The 10,286-nt window shown below is 40.3% G+C and overlaps 1 protein-coding gene across 3 annotated transcripts; it reads left to right on the top strand.

Moving 5' to 3' along the window:
* Positions 1-4,358: 4,358 nt before the first annotated feature.
* Positions 4,359-9,835, top strand: LOC102303158 (aminoacyl tRNA synthase complex-interacting multifunctional protein 1). 3 transcript variants are annotated; one of them, XM_042225044.1, is made up of 5 exons: positions 4,359-4,884; positions 5,577-5,758; positions 7,673-7,841; positions 7,963-7,988; positions 8,275-8,381. In XM_042225044.1, exons 1-4 carry the CDS (start codon positions 4,479-4,481, stop codon positions 7,983-7,985), a joined length of 780 nt encoding a protein of 259 aa, XP_042080978.1. In that variant the 5' UTR covers positions 4,359-4,478; the 3' UTR covers positions 7,986-7,988; positions 8,275-8,381. The 3 variants fall into 3 exon arrangements, with proteins under 3 accessions (XP_042080978.1, XP_042080976.1, XP_042080977.1); XM_042225042.1 differs by lacking the exon at positions 7,963-7,988 and having other exon boundaries at positions 8,275-9,835; XM_042225043.1 differs by having other exon boundaries at positions 7,963-8,418.
* The last annotated feature ends 451 nt before the right edge of the window (positions 9,836-10,286 follow it).

The following is a 10,286-nucleotide window of genomic DNA, read 5'->3' as shown; positions in this document are numbered from 1 at the left end:
AACTTACATATTTTACATAAAAATAGTTTAATTAATGATGCATGTAATATAAATAATATGTAGTTTAGTTTATGCTTGCTTGTAGTGCGATTATCTCTGAACTTACCTGAAATGAATCATCACGTATCATCAATACTCTATTTTCCCAATAATTGTTTGCAAATCATTTTTCCTTCCTCTTCAAAAAAGAGAAATCCTCAAGAAGTATTGGACTTGTAAAATAAAGCCTTATCCAGCATTGTTTTATTACTGGTAGTTTAACCAGGGTGTGCTGTTTCTTTTTGATCTGTGTGGCTCTTTCTGATTGTGTTAACCTTTCTATATTGCTATATTGCACTTTAACACTCCAGTGAATGGTGAAGGCTGAAGCCTTCTTTTAAGGTACAGCTTTAAAGACAGAGGGCTACAGTAATGAAAATGGGAGATGAGTCAGTTGTTGCTTACAGTATATCATTGTATTTTTTTTTAAATCTTTACTCTGTGGATGTGAAATGGATGGTATCAATATATTGTAAACTATATACCCAGCAGATATGAGACCAGTGCTATTTTGTAACCTAAAAACAATGTAAGTGTGATTACGAGTGTCTCTGTTCTTTTCTTGTTCTATACATGATGCATGTGTAGGAATGTCTTTGACTGTCTGTTATGATAACTTTGAATCTGTTTTTTTTTTTCTTCCAACTTTTACAAACCTGTCTGTTTTATGTACAATAAAAAAATGATACACACAAAACAATGACAGCACATAGTGATTATATATAAATCTATATATAGTATATAGTCAATTATCACATATAAAAATATAATCTATATTGCTGTTAGATTTATGTGAATAAATCTCTATATTACTAATAATAAGATTTTATTTCTAATACGTATGAATTATATAAGCCATATACTATTATTATATATAAAGTTGTATATATAGGTGTATGTATATATAGGTTGTGGTAATATATTAATATGTATATATATTCTATTAAATATATCACAAGACGATCATTATATATTTTATATGTATTAACTATGAGTAAACTATAGATATAAGTAATAACATAATTATTATCACTATATATAATATAATTACACATATATATACCATATACATATATATACCATATATAAAACTTGTTGGACAATGACACTTTTTTAAAACCAAACAGTCAATTCAATCAATGTGTTCCTCTTTTATTCCATGATTTAGCAGATAAAATATCTGGATTGGATTCCAAATGCTGATTTGTCACTTTTCACTAAAACTCTCAATATGAGGTCCAAAGAGATCTGGAGCCAACTCAATCTGTTCCATTGTTAAAAAGAAGGAATGCACTGGCCAGCTGAGCAACACTGGAGTGCATGATGACAGAATTCTTTTTATGGTTAAAAAAAACTTCACAACATCTAAGCAAGTTAAAAACACTCTCAGGGAGATGACATGTATCATTGACTGGAATAAAGATACACCTTTATGAATCTAAATACACAACAAGGTGCAAACCACTGGTTACACTCTAAAACAAGAAGGTCAGCTTTGACTTTCCCTGTAAACTTAAAGTGCCTGCAAAGTTCTAAAAAAACAAAAACTAACAGACAAAACAACTCTTTGGACAAATGAAAACAGAATGAAAAATTTGGAAAAGGTGAGAAACAGCTCATGAACATATCACATATCTCATATCATGTCATCTATCACACATGGCAGTGTTAATGTTATGTTATGGGCATCTCTGGGTCCCAATGGAACTGGGTCCCTAGTGTTTACTGATCATGTGACTGCTTCGGTCACATCTTCATTCTTTGATTTAGTTTGATTCCACTGTGGTGGTGTACCAAGAAAAAAAAGGAAAAATTGTGTCTTCCTCCGACAAATAATCGATCTAACTATGTCATCTTACTTTCAATCAATCAATTTTCCTGTAGACTCCTGGTGGAGCATGGGGCCGCCAACGAACTCTGTTCTGGGCCGTTCTCTTCAGCTGGGTCCATGTAATTCCGGCAGTATTATGCATTACGCTCTCGACAGATCTTCTCCACGTCTGTTTGGATCTCCCCACTTTCCTTTTTCCTTGTGGGTTCCAGTCCAGTGCTTGCCTTGTGACGTTGTCGGATGGTTTTTGGAGTGTGTGGCCTATCCAGCCCCATTTTCTCTTCTTGATGTCTTGACCGACCAGGTTCTGGCTGGTTCTTACTTTAGTACTTCAAAAATCACGTGTGACACCTTGGTGAAAACTGATGTTTCGTATCCATCTGCAATTTCACATGTGGAAAATAATATGAACATATCCTCTTTCAAACACTTATATTCATAGACACATGAATATTTGCTGTATGCAACATTCTCTTATTAATGCATTCCTCGGCCACCTTTGTCAAAAAGTAGGAGACCAGTAAAGAACTTGGTTCTCCTGTGACTTCCCTTTATTTGTTGTCACTGTGGACATCTGTGGTGAAGTAAACAAATTCAAGTTGCTTCCCTTAATGGTAAGCTGTTACACTGAGAGGGTTTAATGCACACTGGTCTGCCAGTTTGAGGTCATAATAATGAGGGAGGAAAGCACTTACACTGGAGATCAAACTAGGAGGTTTAAATGTTTAATGGGGCTTTCATGGAGGCACAACAGATGCAGTAGTCCAAAGTAAAACTTTTATGCTCACAAAATGAAGAAAACTGTGATCACGGCTATTGTTAACACTCAAAATAACTACATGTCTCTGTGTGTTTGTGTGTTAAATGAACAAAACAAAAAAAAGCCTCATAAAAGAGTTGCATTGACCACAATGCCCATTTTCAAGTAAACAATGTTTAAGAGCAGCAGATTTTAAAAAAAAAAAATCTTTATTCTGAATCAGTACATGGTCTAACCTTCTCACTTGTCTGACATTCTCCAGGGAAGTTGAATAAGTGGAAATGGGGGGGGGAGTATCTTCAAGAAAATACTTTGGAGCACGAACACCCAAACAGTGTGTCAGAGTCCTAGAGCCAAGCACCATTCACATGTCTGTAGGTATTAAAACTGAGGACATGTTCGGGAGAATTGTGCAGTTGGAGGAAAATGGAATAGCAGTTTTGCTTTTTTATGAGAAAAATAAAATCTGAAAAATAAAATCTGAAAAAAAACCCCAAAGAATTGTGGAAGTTTTTTAAAAGACTTGAAGACTTTAATTCTTTAAGGAAGCTAAAATTGAATATCATAATAGATAGATAGATAGATAGATAGATAGATAGATAGATAGATAGATAGATAGATAGATAGATAGATAGATAGATAGTGATGGATGGATGGATGGATGGATCATCAGTCGGTCAAACGGAAACTGGAGCACAAACTTCTTGGAAGCCTGCACAGCACCCCAGAACATTTGTCATACAATTTCAGGAAAATTGCTCCAGAAAGGACAAATTCACTCTGGAAATCCAATTAGCTAAGGTGAAGTCTGTCAGACACAATGTATAATTTTAATGCATTCATTCACTGGAGTGTGTTAACCATAAAAAGTGTGGGTGGATTGGGCATGTTGTATAAAGTAGTTTTAACAGTGGTCTCAAGTAGAGTAGAAAAGCATTCACTTCCGCTTATCCTTTTCGGGGGGGTGTTGGAGACTGACTAGCTGTCTAACGACGAGAGGCAGGACAGGACAGGCCGCCATCTGTCCAAGGGCTAACCCATAGACAGAGACAACCATTCACGCTCACATTCACATTCCCGCATTGACACCTATGGGCAATTTAGTGTTTCCAATGAACTTATCTCCACATGGTGGAATTGAACTCAGACCCTTCTTGCTGTGGGGCAACAGTGCAAAAGAATAGTGGGGCAGCAAGGTGGCACGGTACTACCCGAGTAAAGCGCTAGAACTCAATTAAATTTTATTTATATAGCGCCAAATCACAACAGCATTCGCTTTAAGATGCTTTATCCTGTAAATAAAGAGCATACAATAATATAGAAAATACAGAGAAAACCTTAAAAATCAAAGACCACCTTTCAGCAAGCGCTTGGCGACAGTGGGAAGGGAAAACTCCTTAGCAAGAAACCTCCGGCAGAACCAGGCTCGGTGGGGGTGGGCATCTGCCGTGACCACCGTTGTGTAGGTAAATAAATTACCTCACATTATAAGAGCTTAACTACGGTCATGTGATACTTTTTTTTACTATTATTGTTTTTATTATTTATCCTGTTGCTGTAACACAGAAAAGTATGTTGCAGGATCAATCTATGTGTTCAAAGAGCTTCTCAAAGTTATTTTTTTATTTGCTTCTCGCTTGTTTGCATCACGTTAAAACACTTTTAGGTCATATGAAACACAATCCAGCCCGTAGTGTCACTGAATTGCTATTAGTCATCATACGGGGGCAGTAATATACCCGATAGTGGGCTATAGTTAAAATTAGCCCTGAGAGCCAACCGTAGAAGAAGAAAAGGGGGAGCGAAGCTCCAAGGCGAAGGAGGCGGAGGAGGAGGAGGTGGGAATCGATGCAAAAGCAGTCTGCAAACATTTGCAGCACAATGGGTCGCAGTGAGGAGCTCAGTGAGTTTCAGCGGGGCACCGTGGTGGGATGCTACCTGTGCAAGAAGTCCGTCCGTGAGATCTCGGCGATGTTAAACCTGCCCCGGTCCACTGTCAGCGCCGTGATTTTAAAGTGGAAGCGTGGAGGAATAACGACGGCACTGCCCCGGAGCGGCCGACCGCACAAGCTGAAAGAGGAGGATCGCCAAGTGCTGGAGAGAGTGGCGCTGGAGAAGTGTTTGCCCTCCATAAAAGCGCTCACCGCCGAGTTTCAGAGCGCATCCGGAGCCAGCGTGAGCTCCACCACGGTGCGCAGGGAGCTTCATGAGATGGGTTTCCGAGGCCGTGTGTCCTCATACGGCAAGCCCAAAGGTGCGTCCACCGGGAGGCCTGGAGAATGAGGAATGCAGCGGCTGCATATACATACGAGTGTAATATGTAGTGTCCGCATACTTTTGCCATTTCCCCTGATTATCCTCCTGCATGTGATTGCTGAGCGTCCGTGCGTTTTGTCTGTTTACCTGGCTCCTGGGTGCAGCGATTTAGGGTCATACCGTTGAGAACGTGGGTGATGGTGATGATGGTGGTGGTGGTGGTGGTGTGTTCAAAGTACACCCACCTGAATCATAAACTTAGCAAAAGCACAACATTCAAGCAGAATAGGAAATTAAAGTTAAGTCTGATTCCACAATTTCTTTGGTTTAATGTTGCTTCACATGGATGGAGTAAGGAGTGACCTGAAGCCAAAATACTCCCTGACACCTGTAGGTAGTATTACATAGCTGAGTTTATAGTTGTAGTTTGTGGTAGTTGTAATAAAGAGAGCTGTGTCATCTACTAAATGGATCACGTAGGAGAATCCTGTGAAAGGTGGGGAAGTTGAGTCAAACCGAGCGTTTTCTTCATTAATCCTTAAAACTTTCGATTTTTAACAGCAAAGATTTTCTTTACAGATGCAGCAAATCTGTCGATTCTTATATTAGAGGAGCACACACCATAAGGAAAATCAGTTGCAAAGAAAGACCGTGTACCCTGCTGACACTGCGGCATTTCTTTCATGCCAGGAGTGCCGAAGGTGGCAAAGAAGCAGGTGGATGTGTCCCGCCTGGACCTACGTATTGGACGTGTAGTCACGGTCCAGCAGCTTCCAGACACTGATGGGCTGTTCGTGGAGCAGATCGATGTGGGAGAGGCTTTTCCCAGGACGGTGGTCAGTGAACTGTCTCAGCACGTACCTGTGGAGCAGGTAAATATCAAGTATTAATCTAGTGTTGTTTATTTCAAGATAAAACTGTTTACCGGTCATCAATGTTTTAGATGACTGAATAATCTACTTTTTTTTTTGTTTCCCTGAAGCCTGTGTGATATATTCAGACTGCTCATTTTATCGAAGTAACAGCCCAAAGCACAAAGATACTGACAGTGTAACAGTATCTTTTGAATTGTTACACTCTACACACTCACTTTGTAAGGTACACCTGTTCAGCTGCTGGTTAACAGAAATTGTATTTAATCAGCCAATCACATAGCAGCAAGTTGCTGCATTTATCCATGCAGACATGGTCATGACCACCTGCTGAAGTTCAAACTGAGCATTAAAATAAAGGGGGGAAAAAAAGTGACGTAAACACCACAGCGTCCATGCTTTTGTGATCACAGTGTACTCCTCTTCGGATGGATGCTCCCAGCAGGATAACACACCATGACACAAAGCTCAGATTATCTCAAACCTGATATTATCTTGAACATGACAGTGAGTTCACTGTACTCAAATGGCCTCTGCAGTCACCAGCACTAGCAAGGTGTACTTAAGAAGTGGCCGGTGACTGTAGTTTAAGCTGCCCTATTGAGCCGATTCCCTCTGAGGGACGACAGTGTAAACTAAACTGAAAGTAGGATTTGTCTTCTTTTTTTTATTTTTTACTTACAAATTTAGGAAGACTCCACACCTGAATAAGTGACAGGTGCATAGTGGGAAAGGTCTTTGTGAAGAAAAAAAAACACATTTTCTGGCTTACAGGTACTGAGAAAACTGTACCTGACGAAGGTCGCGTAGACCGGACCATTAAAAATAATGGTAAGCGGGAAGGTCTGTGAAGGTTATACTTTTTTATTTCCACCTTAAAATTGTGATTTAGTATTTTTGTCTACATGAACACACTGGTGTTATTTTTATGGCTGAGGTGGGTAAACTGAATATTCTGGCTGTACCCGCCTCTGTTCTTCTGGAATGAGGGTCATTTCACTGGTCTTAGTGGAAAAGGCCTGGCTCCCAGTTTGTGTCCCGTAAATGCTGGACAGATTTCAGGTCAGGGTACTTTGTGGTCAAATAACAAAAGCCATCACTTAGCTGTCTTATATTTAGAGGCACACTGTCATCTAACATGTCACTGTATGGTAGTTTTGTTTGGTTGGGGTTTTTGTAAGTACCAGGACATGTCCAACTATTCCGTTATTCAAATTAGGGTTAAGATTTAACACCTCGATGTCAATCTTCCGTTTGTTTTTGAACGCCTCTATGTAGTATCCTTTATTTTATTTTAGAGATGGCATGCTTGAAGCTGCCATCTCTAAGCCTCGAAGGAGGAAGATCTGTGTAACTGTGAACAGTAACAGCCCAAAACACTATTATGTTTACTTTGTTATAAATTAGTATACTGTGTACACTCACAAAAAATAATAAACAAGTTTTTAAAAAGTGATTAAAAATAATAGCATTAAAAAAATCCTCAAATTGCTGACAGTGGTAATGTTTTCTAATACTGCCACCAGAAAGACAAGCATAGTCTTTTGATGTGTTCTTTAGGCTGATTTTAAACACCTAAAGTCACCAGTACGGCTAAAATATCACGATCGCCTCTTAGGATTTTTGATCCCAAGTGCCTAACTTTGCAGCACCAGTTCTGGGAAGGACATTCCAGCTTTTCACACCTCTGCAAAGCACTGGCCAAAAGCACTGACATTATTCTTCAACATCAAGCATTTGTCATCTCATTGAGAGTTCTTGATTAGAAAATCAATTAGACTGAACACCGAGTGAGAATTTGATTCCAATAATACCGTCCTATTTGATTTCGGATGTTTGTTTGTTTTTCCCATCAACTTTACCGTCATTTGCTGTTCTCGCTTGAACATGTGGACTCTCCTGCCCTTCGTGCAGATGCAGAATCGTATGGTGGTCCTGCTGTGTAACGAGAGGCCAGTGGAGACGAGAGGAATTGTGAACCAGGCCATGCTCATGTGTGCCTCGTCACAAGACAAGCTGGAAATCCTTGATCCTCCAAATGGAGCGATACCAGGGGATAGAGTGACTTTCCAGGGATTCCCAGGTACTACAGCCTCACTGCTGTAGCTTCCTGCTAAACCTATTCTCAGCCAAATCGTCACAATAGATGTGCGCTCAGAAGATAGTGCTGATCACACGCCTCATTATTTTCCTCTTTTCATCAGTGTTATGGAGCCTCAGTATTTAGACTGTGAGTACTGCACTACTTTAACACGACACACAAACACAAGTTTCCTCCAACTCTGCGAGGCACCTTTGGTGAGAATCGGACTGCAGGCTGAGAGCAGACATCATTCCCAAACTTCACCGTTGGCTCTTCTGAGCTTTTGTGGTTGGATACATGCAAATCCCTGTAGCCACTTTCCATGAGGATGCTGTTAACAGCAAACCTCCTGGAATCACAAACCCTGCAAGTGTCGAGGTTTACTGAAGTACACAGGGGATTCTAATTTCTCACAATGATGTCTTTGTTGCAGGGGAGCCCGATAAAGAGCTGAACCCCAAACAGAAGGTGTGGGAGCAGCTTCAGCCAGACCTGCGCACAGACGGCCAGTGCGTCGCAACCTACAAAGGAGCTGCCTTTGAAGTAGCTGGAAAGGGAGTTTGCAAAGCCCAAACCATGTCTGACTGTGAGATTAAGTAAATGATCAGTTCTCTGCAGCCTTGCGGGATCCAAGAAATTGCGGAAAAGGATTCCCAGAATAGTGGAGACTGTTATTTTAACGCCCACTGTCTGGGGGGACATGTCCAAAAAACAAAATCACACAGGTGTGATGCTGAGTGGTCACGTAGTTTTTGCTATAAAGCAAGTGAAATAATTGCGAGGTACCCGATGTTGGATGGACTTGAGATTTACTTAAATTACTTTTTTCTTTTTTTTAACAGGAAAAAAAAATGTAGTTTTGAATTTGGCCAACTGAGGGCACTAGCATACCCCATCACAATGTGCAATATGTGTCTTGGTGGTTTGTTCACATGAGAGCATTCACCACACAGGCTGCCTCAGCGTAGTGAAAAGAAAAGGGGAAAATCCTTTTTTTTTTTTCTTTTTTATTCTGGGAACTCTTTGTTAAAATGTTGTTTTCCGTTAAGACATTTAAAGTGTTTTCATGTTCATTTAACAAGGTATGAAACTGTTCAGAAGTCCCGTTTGAGAAACGGGAGATTGACTGATCTTGTTGGGGTTTTTTTTTTTTTTTTTGGGGGGGGGTTTTCATTGATGAGTGAGAATGAACTGAAAATCAATCCATCATGAAACAGACTTTCCACTGACTCCTACATGTTGTTTAGCAATCAACAAAGTGTGATTTTTGCTTCTGTTAATCCAGGAAGTGTTATCTTAAATGGAAAAAAATCCATCTTTGGTTTTTCGGTGGCTTCCTGAAATATCAAACAAATGCTTCAAAGTCTTTTGATTTGAATGTAAAAGTGTTTTAAACTGTCTTCAAGTTTTGTATGCTGTTTGCTTTGCTCTTGTGTTTCCCTGGTGGATTGTTGTCCATAAGAGCAGCTCTGGCTGTGAGCGGAGAAGCCCCGCCCACCCTGCTGATCGGATGTTTTGTTTGCAAGGGTCAGCCAATCGGAAGACACCTGGCTTAAAGGGAGGGGAAGGGGTTGAAAGGGAAAAAATGTTTTTGAACTCCGCCATGCTTCAGATCGTGACTTGGTCTTAGTTTTGAAACAGTGCGCCAAGCTGTTGAGGAGCTGCTAAAAAAAGTGAAAGACAAACACGCAAAGTATTTCTTCCTTTATTATAAAGGAGAACTTAAAACTATGGGCCGAGAATGGGGATGTGATTGATGTGATTCAGGAACCAAGAAGTGGAACAAAATGTCCAAGACGCCATGTCCCAGGTCTTTGTTTGACAGTGCAGAGCACAAAGGGAATGGTGTGATTCTCTAGAAACAAAAAAGAAAATGTTACTCACTACTTCAGCACAACATGACAAAGAACCAATGTTTATAATGCGGTCAACAGCATGGAGGTGCAGTGTTGACTAATGCTAGAGAATGACATTAATAAAAACCATTTTAATATCTGAAAAGGTTATGGAGTGTTATGAATGTCACGTCACCCCCACCCACCTCCACCTACAGTGCAATCTCTTCATGGACTAACCCACGGGGTAACCCAGAGTGGAGGTACTGTACAGGTTCATGACTGAGATGACACGGTCCTGCAACCACACAGCCCGTCGACGCGACGCGGTTTGCTGGAGGGGAAAGTTAGCAAACGCGTACCTGAAACCAGGTTTCCCCGAGCTGAGTGAACCTGCGAGTAAAATACATTTCCACTGCCTTCGGTGGCCTGCTTTTTGAGGCCACAAACTGCACTGAGAACAACAAACCCTTACTTTACAGAAGAGTCAGTCTCACAGTGTTTGGGGTTATTCTTATTCTCACCATTGTTGCTCTTTTACATTATTGTGTTCCATTTCCAGTCATAAATATTGGGAAATTTGCTAAAGATTGGATGAACAGGCAAAGTT

This window comes from Haplochromis burtoni, unplaced genomic scaffold, assembly GCF_018398535.1.
Source record: "Haplochromis burtoni strain Fernald_Lab_line unplaced genomic scaffold, NCSU_Asbu1 Contig_158, whole genome shotgun sequence".
Taxonomy (NCBI): domain Eukaryota; kingdom Metazoa; phylum Chordata; class Actinopteri; order Cichliformes; family Cichlidae; genus Haplochromis; species Haplochromis burtoni.
Note: the sequence above shows the minus strand (reverse complement) of the source record. Positions and strands in the feature narration are given on the sequence as shown.

Excerpts from the sequence above, each read along its gene's own strand:
- LOC102303158 (XM_042225042.1), top strand. The coding sequence starts at position 4,479 with ATGCAAAAGCAGTCTGCAAACATTTGCAGCACAATGGGTCGCAGTGAG. Across the intron at positions 5,759-7,672 it reads AGCACGTACCTGTGGAGCAG|ATGCAGAATCGTATGGTGGT; the intron begins GTAAATATCAAG and ends CCCTTCGTGCAG. Across the intron at positions 7,842-8,274 it reads GACTTTCCAGGGATTCCCAG|GGGAGCCCGATAAAGAGCTG; the intron begins GTACTACAGCCT and ends TCTTTGTTGCAG.